At 44.8% G+C, this 18,618-nt stretch overlaps 1 protein-coding gene across 1 annotated transcript in view; it reads left to right on the top strand.

Annotated features, from left to right (window-relative positions):
- Positions 1 to 663: 663 nt before the first annotated feature.
- TGFBR2 (transforming growth factor beta receptor 2) overlaps positions 664 to 18,618 on the top strand; it is a 69,540-nt gene continuing 51,585 nt past the window's right edge. The window contains exon 1 of the mRNA XM_083578067.1: positions 664 to 1,283. Within this exon, the coding sequence (XP_083434193.1) occupies positions 1,208 to 1,283 (76 nt within the window). The 5' untranslated portion in view covers positions 664 to 1,207. The remainder of the gene's footprint in view (positions 1,284 to 18,618) is intronic.

Genomic DNA, 18,618 nt, shown 5'->3' with positions numbered 1-18,618 from the left:
GTAGGATGTCCCTATTTCCATCGGAGAAATGTTAGATGGTATGGAGTTATCTGACCACCAAGCCGTCTGAAGGCAGCCCTGTATAGGGAAGTTTTTTTTAAATGTTTAATGTTTTGTTATGTTTATATATGTTGTAATCTGCCGAGAGTAGCTGAGGCAGCCCAGTCAGGTGACCTGGTAACAACAACAACAACATAATTGAATAGGACATCCCTATTTTCATCGAAGAAATGTTGGAGGGTATTCAATGCCAAGGTTGCAGGCTTGATCCCCATATGGGATGGCTGCAAATTCTTGCTTTGCAGGGGGTTGGACTAGAATTCTGTGGTTCCCAATGTGGGGCACATGCCCCATAGGGGGGCAATTTGATTTTTACGGGGGGCAACTTGATTTTTAAGGGGGGCAGTTCGAGAATGAGTAACTAACAGTGAAAGGCCTTTTAGGCTTCCTCCACGTGAACAGGAGTTCACTTTTTGAATAATTAGAATTATATGGGGGGGTCAGGATTTTAGAGATGCTTAGGTGGGGCACAGCAAAAAAAAAAAAAAAGGTTGGGAACCACTGGAATAGATGATCCTCACAATTCTATGATTCTAAGTATATTTATTTACTTGATGGGGGGGTGGGTTCAGTCCACGCCCACGAATAAAAATAAAAAAGCCACGGCGCGTGCCACAGAGATGATGAGGGAAGTCCCCTTCCAGGAAACAAGCGGGCGACGTGCGGTGATGCCCAGCCGCCTCTCTCTGGGCACTATTATTTTTCTTTTTGCCTCAGCTTGTGTGAGAAAAAGAGCGCCCTGAGGGCGAGGGAGGTTTGGCCTCAGGCCCTTGATTGACAGGCAGCTCCGAAGCGAGCCCGGGAGGGAGGGTGGGCCGGAGAAGGAACTGACTGCGAGAGTTAAGAAAGTCCTGCCCAGCTGTTTGCGAACTTTTTAAGATTTCCTGTTTCCTCTGCAAGGCAGGGCTGAAGCGGGGAAGGCGGGCGGGGGTGAGTCACACACGCCCTCCGAGCAAGCAGCCGAGAGCCGCGGCTGCTGCGGCTGCTGCTGCCTCTGCCGGGGCCTCGCTCGCTCGCTCGCCCGCTTTCCGCCTCCAGGGACCCGCCTTCGCCTCCAGAGGAGCCCCTCGCCGCGCCCCGCGCGCCCCTCGCCGCGCCCGCCTCGCCTCCGCCGCCGAGCAGCCCAGCGCCCCGAGGGAGCTTGACAATGAGCGGGGCGCCCAAGCACGTTTTGCTGTGGACTCTCTTGCACTGCGCGGCTTGCCCGCTGGCTCGGGGTACAGGTAAGCCTCGCCTTTGCTTCGCTGCCTGGTCTCTGGGCTTCCGACGCTGCCCGCCAAGATCCAGCTTGTGAACAAGGCACCAGAAGCCCATTATTATTATTATTATTATTATTATTATTATTATTCAGGTTCATAGCACCACAAAATTGCAAAGGAGCACCACAGAATTGCAAAGGGACACGGGTGGCACTGTGGGTTAAACCACTGAGCCTAGGACTTGCCGGAAGGTCGGCGGTTCAAATCCCCTCCACGGAGTGAGCTCCCGTTGCTCAGTCCCTGCTCCTGCCAACCTAGTAGTTCGAAAGCACGCCAGTGCAAGTAGATAAATAGGTACCGCTCTGGCGGGAAGGTAAACAGTGTTTCCGTGCGCTGCTCTGGTTCGCCAGAAGCGGCTTAGTCATGCTGGCCACATGACCCGGAAGCTGTACGCCGGCTCCCTCGGCCAATAAAGTGAGATGAGCTCCGCAACCCCAGAGTTGGCCACAACTGGACCTAATGGTCAGGTGTCCCTTTACCTTTACCACAGAATTGCAAAGGGTTCCCCCCGGGTCATCTAGCCCAACCCCAGCAATGCAGGAATCTTTCCCTCAAACCCACAACCCTGAGATTGAGAGTCTCATGTTCTACCGACTGAGCTATGTTGTGTTTCTGGGGTGGGGGTGTTGATCTCCCTTCCAAAAAAAGTTAAAACTTTTGGAATGGTTTTTCTTCTTTCCTCTTGAAAAAAGTGTTGTTTTGGAGGAAAGCATGCTTCTCTCCCCCGCCCCCCCAACTTCTGTTCTTGCTTGAGGTGTGGTGCAGAAGTTTTCATCCTGATTTCGGGATATCTGGCAGGGAACAGCTGCCTTGTGTCTTGCAGATGCAGCCGTAGCCGCCACACCTGGCCTAGGATGAGCTGCTTGCCTCTGTGAAATCGGTGGGTTGTTTGCTCCTGGCATGATGGCAGGGCTTTTGGCACTGCAGAGGAGGGTTTGGGGTTCGAATCCCTAGAAATAGGGGAAGTGAGTCATGCGCTGATGTTTTCTGAGTCACAATTCCCCAGAAAGTAAAGGATCCGAATTCCTGAACGCCAGTTCCCTTAATTTTGCAACTATAACCCCAGTGCGCCAAGAGACATAAGAACTCCCTCGTTACAAACTTAAGGGTAAAGCGGCCGTGTGGCCTGTCACTAGCATGCTTTAAAAAAATCCTGCACCACCTTTTCTTCCTTCAGCTGGGTTAAAGCTGTTTGGAGTGTAAGCATGTGGTCGTACACAGTTTTCAGTAGTATGGTGGCAACTTCATTTTAAAAACCGCTACGCTAAGCATCTGTAGAGGGAAGCAGTGTCTTTCCAAGTCACTTGATCAGTGTTTTGTGTCCAGGTTTTAAGTTGTCTCATGACTCCTTGTGTTCTTCATTTTGCTTTCCGCCTTGTTCAAGTGTGGAGCTCTTCAGTCATTTAACACGCTTCAGTGCAGACTGTTAAGTAGCAACAGCAACAACAGCAACCACATTGAGGACTGATGTGCAAAGCCCTTTTACTGCAAAATCCTTTTCACTGGTTATTATGGGTACCAGTGCTGTCAACTGACGATATAATCAGAATAGCTAAGCTTCTCGAAAGTTAACACACAGCTTAACTTCTCTCATCACGTTGCTGATGGGGCACAGCACACCTTTTTTTTTTTTAACTTTTGGTCGTCCTGTATGTTCTATTTTTAGGTAGTCTGTTTACGTAGTACAAGGTTGTACTCAAGGCTTTAGGCACATATTTTGGCCCTGGGTCAGCACAGCCAGTGGTTAGGAATGATGGGAGTTGTAGTGCGGCAACATCTGGAGGGCCAAATGTTCCCCAGCTGTGATCTGTACTTTTTGCCAAGAGCAGCTGCCCTTTAAAATATACTGCCACTTCCCTCTCACTTTTGGTCTCTTATTCCCGGAACTACCTCTATCCTTACGGATCCTTCCTCAAAACCCACTTGAAGCCTAAGGATACATAACTATATTCGAGCATATTCATTCCCAATTCCCTTGCACTTGTTCTCTTTTAGAATGTAAAGCTCTGTGGGATGGGGACTTGCCATTTGCACTTACGTTATTGCTGGAAAGTGACATGAACATTGATGGTACCGTATAATGTCCGCTGGCAGATTTACTAGGGACTACTTCCCTGTATACTTACTTTCATATTTTTTTTAAAGCCATCCCATAGTAACATAACAAACAGGGCGATGCTTTTGTATTGTTTGCAAAATGATGGTTATTGGGGCGAAAGGAGAGGTAAAAATACAGTGCTGGAAAGGAAACCTGTATATTAAGGTTATGCATCTTACCATTCAAATAGCTACCTATAGTGATAGTAAGCATAAATATGCAGCATGCTTTTTTTAAAGCTGCTGATTTAAAGTGTTTTACTTACGGTATTTAGCATGCATAAAATCAGTTTAGCTATGTCACGGTACAGCATTTTTAGTGATTTATGTAAAGATCCTGCAAACACTTGCACAGCTGAGTACCGTGCAAAGTGTTAGCAAAATCTGTGCATTTGCTGAAAGGTTAGGTCCAGTTGCAGATTATCATAATAATGGAATGTTCCTGTACTGTAATATAAAACTTGTACGATAGAGAAGAACGTAGGCATCGCCTGTCTTGGAATAAGTACACACGCTAGAAATTCTCTTTGCCTCCTTTCCAATGCAAGTCTTTGCATCTCTTGAAAGTACAGTGGTACCTTGGCTTACGAACTTAATCAGTTCCGGAAGTCCGTTCTTAAACTGAAACTGTTCTTAAACCGAGGTGCTCTTTCCCTAATGAGGCCTCCTACTGCCAGTGCCCTTCCACCGTTCGGCTTCCGTTCATAGTCCGAGGTAAAGTTTGCTAACCGGAACACTACTTCCAGTTTTGCGGAGTTCGTATACCAAATAGTTTGTAAACAGGGCTGTTCTTAAACCGAGGCACCACTGTAAGGGGATCTTCTAGAGCAGGCACCCCCAAACTCAGCCCTCCAGCTGTTTTGGAACTACAATTCCCATCATCCCTAGCTAACAGGACCAGTGGTCAGGGTTGATGGGAACTGTAGTCCCAAAACATCTGGAGGGCTGAGTTTGGGGATGCCTGCTCTAGAACAGCTTTCCTCCAACCTAATGCACTTGCTGGGTAGGGTTGATGGGAACAGTAATCCAAAACATCTGGAGAGTACCAGCCTGGGGAGGCTGCTCTAGAGCAGGAGCCGAGACAGCAGTAGCACTTTCTGCATTTATACACGGCTGTTTGGGTCGTGACCAGTGTTATCTGAGAGCTAGCACAATCATTAAGAGTGGTGACCTTGTATAACAACTTGGCTTTATCTCTGGGTTTTACTTCTGCTGTGTTATATCTTAGGCTGAAATAGGATAAAAGTTTTTGTCCAAGACATCCAAGCCCAGAAACCTCTGTTGGTGTGGCCCTGTAAGCAGGATCCGTTGCCATGTTCACAGTCCCAAAGGGACTCTTGGCCAAATATGCATACTTTCCTTGTGATTTCTTCCTTTCACAATTAAATGGCATTGTCTTTATCATTATAGCTATGTTCACATGTCCCAGTAAACGACATTGTCATGTCGTCTGGACTGGCAAACTTTGTGGTTCATGTTAATTTATGACGAGTTTCAAACAGGCCAGCGCCTAACCATGGTTTCTGAAGCTGTGTCCCTTAAACAAACCATAGCTCCATGTCAGCCACAGTTCCTGGTTTTGGAGGGTATGGGAAGCTGTGATTGGCTAAAAGGAGATGCAAAAGCTCCAAAACTCCCATTGAACACAGGGCAGGAGGGGAGATAGAGTGTGCAAGCCCAAGGCTTCTTCCTGCTCAAATCTGTGTGCTGCTAATGATCCCTCTTCATACTACCATGAATAGTTCGATTATAATTACCTTGGTGTATTCGGAATGACAATGCTTTTATTTTTATTACTTAATCTCTAATGAGCATTCTCAGGTATAAGACCACTGACCTAATTACTCAAGGACAATTATTTCTTTTTTGAAATGCACATTTTCCTGTACACACATAGTACATACGACACAAGGGATATCTGCCAAGTTTATCTCTTTATCAGTCACTATGATGAAGACATGCAGCTGTGGCAAACACAGCTTTTTGCAAGTGAAGAAAGTTCTCTGACAAGGATGCAGTTTGCCAAATATAACTTGCATGATATAGTACTAACATCACAAAAAGGGGTGGGGGACACACCGGACATTGATATTGCTCCCTCCCATCCTTCTGAATCTATATCCTGCTTTTTAAATTTTGTTTTGTACTGTTGAATTATGCCTGCTTTCAGTAACATACCCTCTGTCTCCCAGGTTGCACTGCTGAGCAGTTTGCCCTCCCTGAACCTACTTACTTCTGAGTAGCATGCATAGGATTGCATTTTGCTTTGGCTGACTTGGAGTGTGTGAGTGAGTGAAAAGGGATTCTTTCTTGGGCAGGAGATTTGGCAAAGCTAGCTTTTTCCTGGCTTGTATCCCTGGGTAACCTCCGTTGAAGTAGATAAAAACAAACCACTCCCTGTTAGCGGAAGACTACTGGCAAAAATCTTAGTAACATGAAATACCCCAAGTACATCACTTTCTGTACATGTACACCAAATGTATATTTGGTGGTGGAGGAGGAATGGATGCTTGTTGGTGTGCAGAACAGAAGGTTCAGTCCTTAAGGAAAAACACTCCATGTGTAGTTGGAAGGGGCAGAGAAAAAGAGAGACTGCTGGCTTAGTGTCTCTAGTTAAAAGTTTGCTGAAACTTTGGGTGGGAGCACTTTTTTGGGGGAAAGGGAGGTTAGTGCTATCTTTGGGGGTTAGAACATAGAAATCTGCCTTATACGAAGTCAGATCAATGGTCTCTCTAGCCTAGTAATGTCTACACTGATTGGCAATGGCTCTCCAGAATTTCAGACAGGATATTTCTGGCTCTCCCTGGACATGTCAGGAATCGAACCTGATTCCTGTTCTGCCACTGAACTACGGCCCTTCTCCGGGGATCTACCTGTAGCAGCTCTTTGGCTACGCTTCGTTCTCTGCTTGTATGTCTGTAAATATACAGATCTTTCAGAGATAACATAACATAACATGCTGCCACACAAAGGAAACTCGGTTCCATAGGTCCGTACCTACCAAGCCTGATGGGGTTGCCAGAATGTTACCTTGGGCTATATCATCATCATCATCATCATCATCATCATCATCATCATCATCATCAAACCTTTTATTGGCATCACATACAAACATCCAAAACAAATCAATAAAGAATTACCACTTCCCCAGTAGCACAGAACATTTGCTAAAAGAAAGAGCAGTCTATCGTCACATCTCTAGGTCTCCTGGGAGATCAGACGTCTGTAGTGTATTTCGACGACAAAAAACCCAATAGAGATATTTACCCACTAACTTGGTGAGCTCCTGATCATTCCCCAGTAATAGAAAATGCATGACCTCCAACTCTGGTTTCCAGTTGAGGATACAGAGTTGATCTAGAAATTGCTGACTGAGATCTGCATATAGTTTACAGTTAAGAACCATATGTGTAAGGGTTTCCACCAGGTGGTCTTCACATGGGCAAGTTCTTTCTCCTTCCACCCTGCCTGAGAACCTTCCCCAAAGGAGGTTTGATGGATTTGAATTAAACCTGGCCAGCGAAAAAGCAGAAATTCAAGGTAATTGTGGTTAGTTTCATGTGACCTTGGGCTATAGAGTTCCTTTCCCACCTTAATAAGGAAGACTCAGAACCAAACTACACATTACATTAGCGCACAGCTGCATGAACCTTTTAATTTTTCAGTGAATGTGGTTGCTTCTGGGCTCCCAACAGGCGTGTCAACTCTAGGGGGCAAATGACCTCTCAAGGACCACCTCCTGACTATGCGCCTCCTCCTGATGATGCACGTGTGACATCACAGGTGTGCGACAAGTGTCACGTGGACGGCGGGTTGCTGGCCACACCATCTTCGGCCCAAGGTGGCCTCTGGCTCCCAGTGAATATCAGCACTGTGGTGGGAGGGGTAGTTCAGCCTTCCTACCCGCCATGGTGTCAGTGAAAAACGCTGTCCACCCTGCTGTGTTTTGACTCAAGGAATAGCCAGTGGGGAACGGGTGGCGCTGTGGGTTAAACCACAGAGCCTAGGACTTGCCGATCAGAAGGTTGGCAGTTCGAATCCCCGCGATGGGGTGAGCTCCCGTTGTTCAGTCCCTGCTCCTGCCAATCTAGCAGTTCGAAAGCACGTCAAAGTGCAAGTACATAAATAGGTACTGCTCTGGCGGGAAGGTAAACGGCGTTCCATGCGCTGCTCTGGTTCGCCAGAAGCGGCTTAGTCACTGCTGGCCATATGACCCGGAAACTGAATGCCGGCTCCCTTGGCCAATAAAGCGAGATGAGCACCGCAACCCCAGAGTCGGTCACGACTGGACCTAATGGTCAGGGGTCCCTTTACCTTTAACCTTCTCTTGCAGGGGCAGTTTTATTAGGACAATGGCATGATAAGGAAAGATTAACTCCCACTGCCCTATCCTTCAATGCATGATCCCGATTCTTACTTGACTCCAAGCGCCTGTTACAGTGTTTTTTAAAAAGTGACCATGCATCTGTGAATATAAGTATTTAATGTCTATTGTAGCTTGGCCTTCAGGAAGCGTGCTGAAGGCCTGCTCTGCTTCGTGACGTGATCACATCTTGAAACTGTGCAGCAATTGTTAGGAGTTCTGCTATGACTAGTTGGTAAAAGATGAAGGAACCTGATAGATTCTCCCTCCTCCGAAGGCTTATGGCAGACAGCCTTTCACAAATAAATGAAACCTCTAAATTTGGAGAAAGAAAATAAAAAAGGTGGGTGGGAAACAGGCATTAGACGTTTCTGTAGACTTTAGTATCTCTATTCCTGCTGTTTTGTCTTTATTTTTCAGGGGAAAGCTCTGCCTCTCATTTAGAAAGGGGATGTCCAAAAAAAGACATGTTGTCACTTTCTGAAAATCAGATGTCTATGCCTCAAATTGCTGTAATTGTAAACTGAAACAGCTGAACATTTGGGAAAATCTTAGAAGAGCAAAAAAAAATAATAATCTTCAGTTCCTCAAATTGTCTAGTCATGAAAATATGGGTTAGGTGGACAGAATAGCCCAAGCTTTCTGTTTTTGGAGTTGCTCTTTTAGTTGCAACTCTAGCGATTTCTTACCTTCTCACATGATGCAGCTCCTAATTAGCATGAGGTAGCTAATTAAACAGGGCTGGAGACGGAATCTTCTCGTTATAGTATTGCACAAGCCAGTGAAATAGTTCAGCTCTGATTACAGCCTCGGAGCTACTTGTGAGCGGAATTGTTACCAGAAGAAGCACATGTCTGTACTTTTAAATTATCAACAAATTGTAATTGGCAGGCAGAATGGACTGAAGGCATGTATTTACAACTATGCCCCAAATATAGCACTTGTGTGCACCAAGATACCCTAAGAACTCTCCCCCCTTGGCTAAGACCCTCTACCAGCTTTTAAATTTTAATTTTAAAAATGGATATTTTATTTGTGTCCTCCCCCACCTTTTTGGCTGGCAAGTTTGCATTTTTTATTGGGGTAGATTAGCTGGCATTTTTGTCTGTGTTTTATTTTGTGTGTAGGTATTTCACCTGTTTTGTTGAATTCTGAGCACCGTCAATATCCCCCCCCCCCCCGTGAAATGGGTACTTTGTGTTGCCCACAACAGTTTCTTGTGACCCTCTTTTTTTTGCAGCATATGGTTTAGACAGACACTCACCATTCTGTTTGTTGTGGTTCAGCAGGTATTCCATAAGCCAACAACCCTGTTAGTGTAAATGAGGAAGAGGGTTTTTTTCCAAGAGAAAGAGTGTGCACACAAAGTCTTCAGAAGGCAAGATTGCATATGTGAACTAATTAAGGCAATATGTGACACACACAAAAAATGCCAGCTGTTAACTCCCCAACTATTACATTTTATTCTCAAGATTACATTAGTTTGTTGAACATGTATTAAATATGCATTAAAGCGCATATCAAGTTCTGTGCATTTTATTATTGCTGCACTTATAATAGTTTTAATATTTTGTGATATTTTTTTTAAAAAAACAACCCTTCGTCTGAATTTGTAAGGCTGTTTTATCTATTCCTGTTAGCCACCTTAGGCTCCAAGTTGTAGCCAGTGGGTGGGAAAGGAATGTTTTGTATAGATAAATAAAATAAACATGCTACATATATGAATTGCTAATATTTACCTGACCACGTTTAATGAGCTATCTAGTGAGCTATGTATCAAGTCTATATCAATAAATACCAGCCAGGCCTATTGATCCATAGCAGCCATTTCTACTTGTAATGATAGCGATAAGTGTGACAATTTTGGAGCGTCTTTGGTAGCCAGCCAAATATTAGATGGGCAAGATCCTGCATATTCCTGACCTCATGCTGCACCTCTAGAACTCGGTGAATCCCTTGCTCCTTTTTCCAGCTCCAGGCCTTCCCAGATTTCCCCTCAACCCTGGAGTAGGGGAAGGGAACAGGGGATTATTCCCGTAGTCTTGCTGTTCTTTGGAGCAAGTTGCAATCCAAACACTTTGGAGTGTGAAAATAGGAAGCCTTAGCCCTCTTCTTGAGCTTTGAGCTGAAAAGGGAATCACGCCTAGAATCATTGAGTTGGAAATAATCAAGAACCATCTAGAAACTAACATGCAGCTGGGTTCAAACCCACAACCTTGGCGTTATCAGCACCACACTCTGAGTTATCAAGTTGCTATCCCTGTGGTTTTGAACATAAGAATAGCCTGCTGAATCAGGCCAATGGAACATCTATTCCAGCATCCTGTTTTCACAGTGGCCAACCAGATGCCTGTGGGAAGCTAGGGAGCAGAACATGAGCACTTTCCCCTCCGGTAGTTTCCAGCATCTGATATTTCAAAGCATTGCTACCTCCATTTGTGGAGGTAGAGCCTAGCCGTCATGGCTAGTAGCCATTGATAGACCCCTCCTCCATGATTTTGTCTAATCCTCTTTTAAAGCCATCCAAATTGGTGGTCATTACCCCTCTTGAGGGGGCAAGTTCCGTAGTTTTGACTATGCAATGCATGAAGAGGTCTTTTATCGGTCCTGGATCTTTCAACGTTCAGCTTCATTGTTGGGCTTCTAAAGTCCTCCTGTGACCACCTCAGGACTAGTGCTGCTCCTGAGAGATGACCCACACACTTTTACCACTGTATATCTGAGTTTCTGACACTGGTTTGAGTATACGCAGCTTGTGTATCCATCCCATCCCCAGATCATAACCCCCACATAAGATGTGAATGTACTGTACTTGGAGCATAGCATGACTGTAGAGATGAGATCCTGTTCCCTCCAACTGCTCTAGTGTTGAAGGAAAGGATGGAGCCCATCCTCTTCGTCCCAGAAAGTGATGCAACACTTCCTTTAGGGCATGTGGAGACTGGAATTATTGGTCCGTTATGCAAACATTGGGAATTAATCCAATTCCATCTCAGTGTCCCTTGCAAACTCTCTTGGATTTCTTTGGTCACCCTTGGAGAAAAATCGGCAGTTCTCTTTCCTAGTGAGAATCTGGAGCTTTCCACCTTGAAACTTCCCCCCAACACTTCGTTTAATTAAATTTAAAATAGAAACAGAAAGGACTTGCAAAATTTAAGAAGAAAAGCTGAGCTTCCTGCATTCAGTAATGCCTTGGTTTATGCCAAAAGCAGGCATTCCACAGGAAGGCGGACATTTTTGAAATTTCTCAGATGCAAAACTTTATAGCCCGCAAACATCTGAAATATCCGTTCGGAGGGCTTGTTAGCAGCCGAGCTTAACTGTTTGTTATTCTACTGAGCAGAGTTTAAAATCCGAGCTGCAATTTCAACTGAGGCTCGTTTGTAAAAGTTGGCACTGTGTGCTTAGCCCTTTTAGAGTTGTATTAGGACTTTTCTATTTAACCCCAGACTCTAGTGTAGGAATAGGGACGTGGGTGGCGCTGTGGGTTAAACCGATCAGAACTTGCTGATCAGAAGGTCGGCAGTTCGAATCCCCGCAACGGGGTGAGCTCCCGTTGCTCAGTCCCTGCTCCTGCCAACCTAGCAGTTCAAAAGCACGTCAAACTGCAAGTAGATAAATAGGTACCATTCCGGCGGGAAGGTAAACAGCGTTTCCGTGTGCTGCTCTGGTTTGCCAGAAGCGGCTTAGTCATGCTGGCAACATGACCCGGAAGCTGTACACCGGCTCCTTCGGCCAATAAAGCGAGATGAGCACCGCAACCCCAGAGTTGGTCACGACTGGACCTAATGGTCAGGGGTCCCTTTACCTTTACCTAGTGTAGGAACATAAGAACAGTGTGCTGGATCAGGCCAGTGGCCCACCTCGGCCAGCATCTCATTTTTGCTGGACCAGAGCACAAGGGCACACTCCCCTCCTGTGGTTTGTGATATGCAGAAACAGAATGTCTCAGATAGGGAAGGAGTTTGGTATAGAATAGGCATATGAGGCCTCAGGTTATTGGGCACAGAAGCAGTGTTTGAAATTAGCCAGGCGCCAGGAGCATTTTGCACCTGGCTTTTGACCACTGGCAACCAACTGAAGATGCCTGGGTGCCAGGATATCATTTACCATAACCATCTGGGGTCATTGGATCTGGGCTGTTTTCACACACTAGTACCCCATCCTGCAGAATTCTATCAGTTATATTTTATCTGCACAATCAGAATGAATTTCTGGAACCAAATTGCATTTTTTTCATGTGCAGCCTGAGCAGGAGCAGTCACCATTAAGAAAAAGAGGTCAGAATAGACCAATATATATATGTGGACTGTCCCTGGTTGGATCAAGTGACTTTGCTTCTTTAAGTTCTCAAAGCTCTTAACCTAGCTCAAGGTTGTCATCTGAACTAGCCAGATGTTTAACTGAGAATCAATCACAGTCAAGTCCTCCATTTGAAAAGTAAGACTTTAGAGCCGTCTTACCCCCAAATTCAACTAGCTGTTCCATTTTGACGACTGTAATCTTGGTTTAAGGAGCCATTTGCCAGCTAGGTTATATATCTGAGTTTCTAACACTGCACAGAAGTGCATGGGTATGTGTGCGGGTGGCGCTGTAGGTTAAACCACAGAGCCTAGGACTTGCTGATCAGCAGGTCAGCGGTTCGAATCCCCGCAACGGGGTGAGCTCCCGTTGCTCGGACCCTGCTCCTGCCAACCTAGCACTTCGAAAGCACGTCAAAGTGCAAGTAGATAAATAGGTACCACTCCAGCAGGAAGGTAAATGGCGTTTCCGTGTGCTGCTCTGGTTCGCCAGAAGCGGCTTAGTCATGCTGGCCACATGACCCGGAAGCTGTACGCCGGCTCCCTCGGCCAATAAAGTGAGTCGGCCACGACTGGACCTAATGGTCAGGGGTCCCTTTACCTTTACGTGTGCACCCACAAACACATGCATATAGGGAAGGTGTGTGGTCTAGTTGCGAGGAACTTTACAGTGACTGTAAATTGATCAATACGATCCGTGCCAGGTTCCAGTCTAGACCAGCCTTTGCCAACCCGGTGCACCCCAGATGTGCTGGACTACAACTCCCAACAACCCCAGTCAGCATGACTGCTGGCTGGCGCTGATGGGAGTTGTAGTCCAAAACATCTGGTGGGCAAAGGCTGGTCCACAGAATTCTGTTCTTCCAGTTCAACCCTCTCCTTCTCATACCTTTACTTAACAGCTGTAGTTGTTGATATCGGCTTCCAGGAAGCGTTACCCGTTTTCTCCCTGGAGCACTCGCCTGCTATGCTGACACCAGCCAGGAGACAGACATCTGTGGTGTTCCAGTTTTATGCTACTGACAGATGCATGTCTGATAAAGCAAAACTGTTGCTCAACAAGCCACATTAAAAACGAAATAAAACTCAGCCATGCAGCACTATATAGCATGGGGATTATATTAGTGAGGGCTGCAGGAGACAACTGCATTTCTTCTTAACGTGTGGAGGGAATGAGAGGAAGATGGTATTAGCCCTATTGTGCTTTTAATTTAACTTGAAAGGCTTGGGGGAAGCTGACAGCGCTTTCTGAAAGTCCAAAATGTCTTCACTTAAAAAAAATAACTCTGCAGATGAGCAATAGCTTTCTTAGGCTCAACCCGAATGCCATGAATGTTTATCAGGCTTTCAGGTTCTCCAGAATGGCTCATTAGTCAAGATGCCGGAAACTAGAGATGCTACTTTTATTTGTAATGCAGTAAAATAACGACTGCTTTAGTTACTGAACCAAAATGTGGCTTTGTGTTTCAGATTGAATTTAAGAAATGCCCACATTATGTGGTGGTTATAAAATTATTCATAGACTTATTTTGGGGGGCAAAGTCCACCTACAGCAGCCTACACCTCATAAACAAACAGCAGAATTTTAAAAGAAAAAAACACGACAATTTAAATAGCAGTGTTTTGTTTTATTATTGTTTAATAGATGTTCATCCTCTTTTAAGGATCTTAGTTCATAAGGATTCCCTTTATGGTGCCAGGGGTGGGGAAATGGAAGCAAAATACATTTAATAGCACTAATAACAGTGACTTGCTGGGTTTTCACAGGCAGTAGGTAGGAGAGAAGCCTAAAACCAGGGACAGAAATGTAACTCAGAAGTTCTGGAGCAAATGAAAATTCTGTATTCTAGGCTGGAGGACTGCAGCTAATGTATGCCTCTTAATTGTATATCCTAATAATTCCCCCCTCCCAAGGCCAGGCTAGATTTGGAAGAGCATGGGGGATGCAGTTCTTCTGCAGTGGATGAATGTTTTTGTTTAGTCGTTTAGTGGTGTCCGACTCTTTGTGACCCCATGGACCAGAGCACACCAGGCACTCCTGTCTTCCACTGCCTCCCGCAGTTTGGTCAAACTCATGTTAGTAGCTTCGAGAACACTGTCCAACCATCTCGTCCTCTGTCGTCCTCTTCTCCTTGTGCCCTCCATCTTTCCCAACATCAGGGTCTTTTCCAGGGAGTCTTCTCTTCTCATGAGGTGGCCAAAGTATTGGAGCCTCAACTTCACGATCTGTCCTTCCAGTGAGCACTCAGGGCTGATTTCCTTAAGAATGGATAGGTTTGATCTTCTTGCAGTCCATGGGACTCTCAAGAGTCTCCTCCAGCACCATACTTCAAAAGCATCAATTCTTCGGCAGTCAGCCTTCTTTATGGTCCAGCTCTCACTTCCATACATCACTTCTGGGAAGACCATAGCTTTAACCATACGGACCTTTGATGGCAAGGTGATGTCTCTGCTTTTTTCTTTTATTTTTTAAGATGCTGTCTAGGTTTGTCAGTGGATGAATAGATGGCAGTAATATTTCAAAGTATATTACGAGTATGCACAATGCTTTGTGTGGAAGTAGCCTAGATTTAATTACCAGCCCTGGAAACATCTGCAGGCATGTAGTTACAGAGTAAATAAAGTACCCCCTTCTTTGAGAAGAGCTGCAAAACGGAATAAACTAATGGCCCCCTCCTTGGCATGATTCTAAACATCTGGCACCCAAGTTTTCTAAATACTGCTCAGGCTTTCAGTGGCAACTGTTGTGGTTTAGGTAATGCCATGTGGGTATTGTTAGAGCCAGCGAGGCCCATGGCAAGGAATGATAGGAGTTGTAGTCTAGCATCATCTATAAAGCAGCTGGTGGGTGATGGCTGCCCTACAGGATAATGAGAATTAAGTGATGTGATGGCCCAGGATGCAGTGTTAGAAACTCAGATATATCAGCTAGGCGCCAAATGGCTCCTTAAAGCAAGGTTACCGTCACGAAAAATGGAATGTCTAGTTGCCATTTTGGGGTAAGTCTTACTTTTCAAGTGATGGGCTGACTGATTGATTCTCAGTTAAGCATCTGGGTAGTTCAGATGACAACCTTGAGCTAGGTTAAGAGCCTTGAGAACTTAAAGAAGAAAAGTTGCTTGATCCAGGGACGGTCTTATTCCGACCTCTTTTTCTTAATGGTGACTGCTTCTCAGGCTGCACAGAAAAAGCATGTTGGTTCCAGAAATTCATTCTGAATGTGCAGATAAAATATACTGATAGAATTCTACAGGATGGAGTATTAGTGTGTGAAAGCAGACCAGATCCAGTGATCCCCAGGCATGCACATAGCTGTCAACTTTTCCCTTTTCTTGCGAGGAATCCTATTTGGAATAAGGGAAATTCCGACGAAAGAAGAATGGCAGACGAAATTAATGGACTATGCAGAATTGGACAAAATGACAGGAAGGATTTGAAACCTGCGGGACCAGAGATTTACAGAAGATTGGAAGAAGTATATGAATTATTTGAAGAGCAACTGTAATCAACAAATTACACTAGTAGGACTACAAGAAGTTTTGTAAGGAGAAATATATGAAGTGTTACAAAGTAGAAAAAGATAGAGATATTGGTTATGAGTTTGAAATGTAATAGGGAAGATAAGAAATGCATGCTGAGAGATTAGATTGGAAAATTGATGGATTGATGGAAGTCAAAAATTTGAATAAGATGTAAAAGTATGTTTAATTACTGTTGAAAATGATATGTTAAAAAAAAACTAATAAAAATTATATATATATATAAAAAAAGGGAATATCCCTTAAAAAAAGGGAAACGTTGACAGCTATGGGCATGCACTTCCAGATGGCAGAGATGTCAGGCATGCTCACTTGGTCGCAAGTGGCCAGCAGTCAGGTGCAAAATGCGCCTGGCTCCTGGCTAATTTCAAACACTGTCCAGATGTCAAAGCATTTGCAGTCTCCTCCTTGTAGAAACAAGCCATTAATACGAAACACTGGATTTATCTTCTGTGAAGTAAGCCTGGACTGCTGTCGATCTTCTGTCTCCAGATTGCTTTAAATACTAAATCTGGTTTTTTGCCTTAGAAAAAGAAGCTGCAGTGCTAATAATCTACATAGCTACTGTACACAGTGAGCCGCTTCAAATGTATACATATGCTGACATCCTGCTGTTTGTCAGCCAGCTATCATCACATGTAGAGTTAAGCTTTGTGCTTGTCTCCAGAGTAGGAGTTTTTGAACGTTTGTCAGAAGGTATCAAAAAGCTGATTCTGTGCACGGTGCTAGCTGCCCGGGATTGGATAGCTCTAGGCAAGGAGCTGACATGTAGAATGGGATTTGAGATGAGCATCCCCACACACCCATTGATTGTCTGAATTTTCTCTTTACTACAGCACAGTTGAATCACAGTGCAATGAATTGGTTTCCACCAGGGAATAATGGTTTCCACCAGGGAATAATGCTCATCTATATTTCCCTGTATATATGTAGTTGATTGACAGGTGCCCATTATTACGGATGAAGTTGAGGCTTGCTCTCTGTGCTTTCCGTCTGTTTGACAACGATGATTCAAGTTCTGGCATATTGCTCAGAGGGCTGGCTTTTAAACAACAGGAAAAGGAAATTTCTGATGGGACCAATGAGGCATAAAATAGGTTTGCTGGTAACCAAACATATGGTAGATAAAATGCTGCTTTCACTGCCCCTCCCCCATGATATTGGGCATACTGTAGCATCATATTTAGAAGTCTCTCAGGGACACTTAAAGCTTCGAAATAAGTATATTTGTGCAACATTCTGCTAAGAGTAATTTAAGTCATTTAAAAAGTTAGTTTATATAAGTTCTGCTCTTCTGTTTTTGCCTACATAGACTTTCATTTATTTCAGATGGCAACATCTATCAAGGAAGCAAATCCCAAGGGCTTTAAAAATCTGTTCATTTTTGCCTCGCATCAGGAAATGTATGACAAATATCGCATGGCTTTTGAAACCCCCAAAATATTCCGATCCATTCTTGTCCCAAAATATTGAGTTGTGATTTTTTAAGAATAAGATAACGGCACATATTTTTCCCTCCCTGTAAACCAACTTAAACTAATTAAAGTCTTAACTCCAAATATTATTTTTTAACACTCGGAAACAATTCTCTTAAGTGGGGAGGGGAGGCATATTTAACTAGCAGACCTATACAGAAGAACATTAAAATGTGCTGACTTTAGAGTGGCTTTATTTATGTTATTTATGAATCACCCTTTGTTGAACAGAGCCCGGGGAGATGTATGTCAAAGGATAAACAATGAAATTACACCAAGGAATAAAACTAAAATATTCATAAAGTCACACTAATGGGGGAAAAACTATCCACCCCTTGCTTTTCGGGGGAAACATATCAGACTGAAAAGGTGTAGTTAAGCAAGTGTCTTTAGCTGAAGGGAGCAAGCACAAATGGGAAGGTTATTCCACCAGGCAGGATTGAGCCATTTGGTATTGGAGGAGGCAGATACTTGTGTCCTGTGCCACTTAGGTAAAGGTAAAGGGACCCCTGACCATTAGGTCCAGTCATGGCCGACTCTGGGGTTGCGGCGCTCATCTCGCTTTATTGGCCGAGGGAGCCAGCGTACAGCTTCCGGGTCATGTGGCCAGCATGACTAAGCTGCTTCTGGTGAACCAGAGCAGCGCACAGAAACGCTGTTTACCTTCCCGCTGGAGTGGTACCTATTTATCTACTTGCACTTTGACATGCTTTCAAACTGCTAGGTTGGCAGGAGCAGGGACCGAGCAACGCGAGCTCACCCCGTCACGGGGATTTGAACCGCTGACCTTCTGATCGGCAAGTCCTAGGCTCTGTGGTTTAACCCACAGCGCCACCTGTGTCCCTTCCTGTGCCACTTAGGACTTTATAAACTGTTACCAACAACTTGGGTCTAGTAGCTTACAGGTAGCCATTGCAGTGCAATAGAGCAGCATTTATTTATTTTATTTATTTATTGAATTTATATACTGCCCTATACCCGGAGGTCTCAGGGCGGTTCACAGAAAAGATCACAATATATAAAATCAAAATAAGAATAATAACCCAATAATACCCCCCCCCACACACAAAAGAGCCGCATTGTAAAAGGGTATAGGATGTCAACAAAGGGCCTGGTTTAAACGGAATGTTTTTGCCTGGTGCCTAAAGGTGTATAACGAAGGCGCCAGGCAAACTTCCCTGGGGAGAGCATTCCACAGACGGGGAGCCACTGCAGAGAAGGCCCCGTTCTTGTGTTGCCACCCTCCAGACCTCTCGAGGAGGAGGCACACACAGAAGGGCCTCAGAGGATGATATCCGGGTCTGGGTAGGTTTATATGTACAGAGGCGGTCCTTGAGGTTTGTGGTCCTGAGCCGTTTATTTGCAAGGTCTCCCACCTATACAATGGGCCTTTCCCTTTCTCCTCCCTTCCCAGCTCCCATCATTCCACTAGCCAACATATGCAGTAGTCAGGAAGGATGGCAGCTGTAGTCCAGCAAGATCTGGAGTGACAAATATACCCCTTTCCTGATTTAACAGGGTTAA

The sequence above is a fragment of the Podarcis filfolensis genome, assembly GCF_964270895.1.
Source record: "Podarcis filfolensis genome assembly, chromosome: 12".
Lineage (NCBI taxonomy): Eukaryota > Metazoa > Chordata > Lepidosauria > Squamata > Lacertidae > Podarcis > Podarcis filfolensis.
This window is presented reverse-complemented; position numbering and strand designations above follow the sequence as displayed.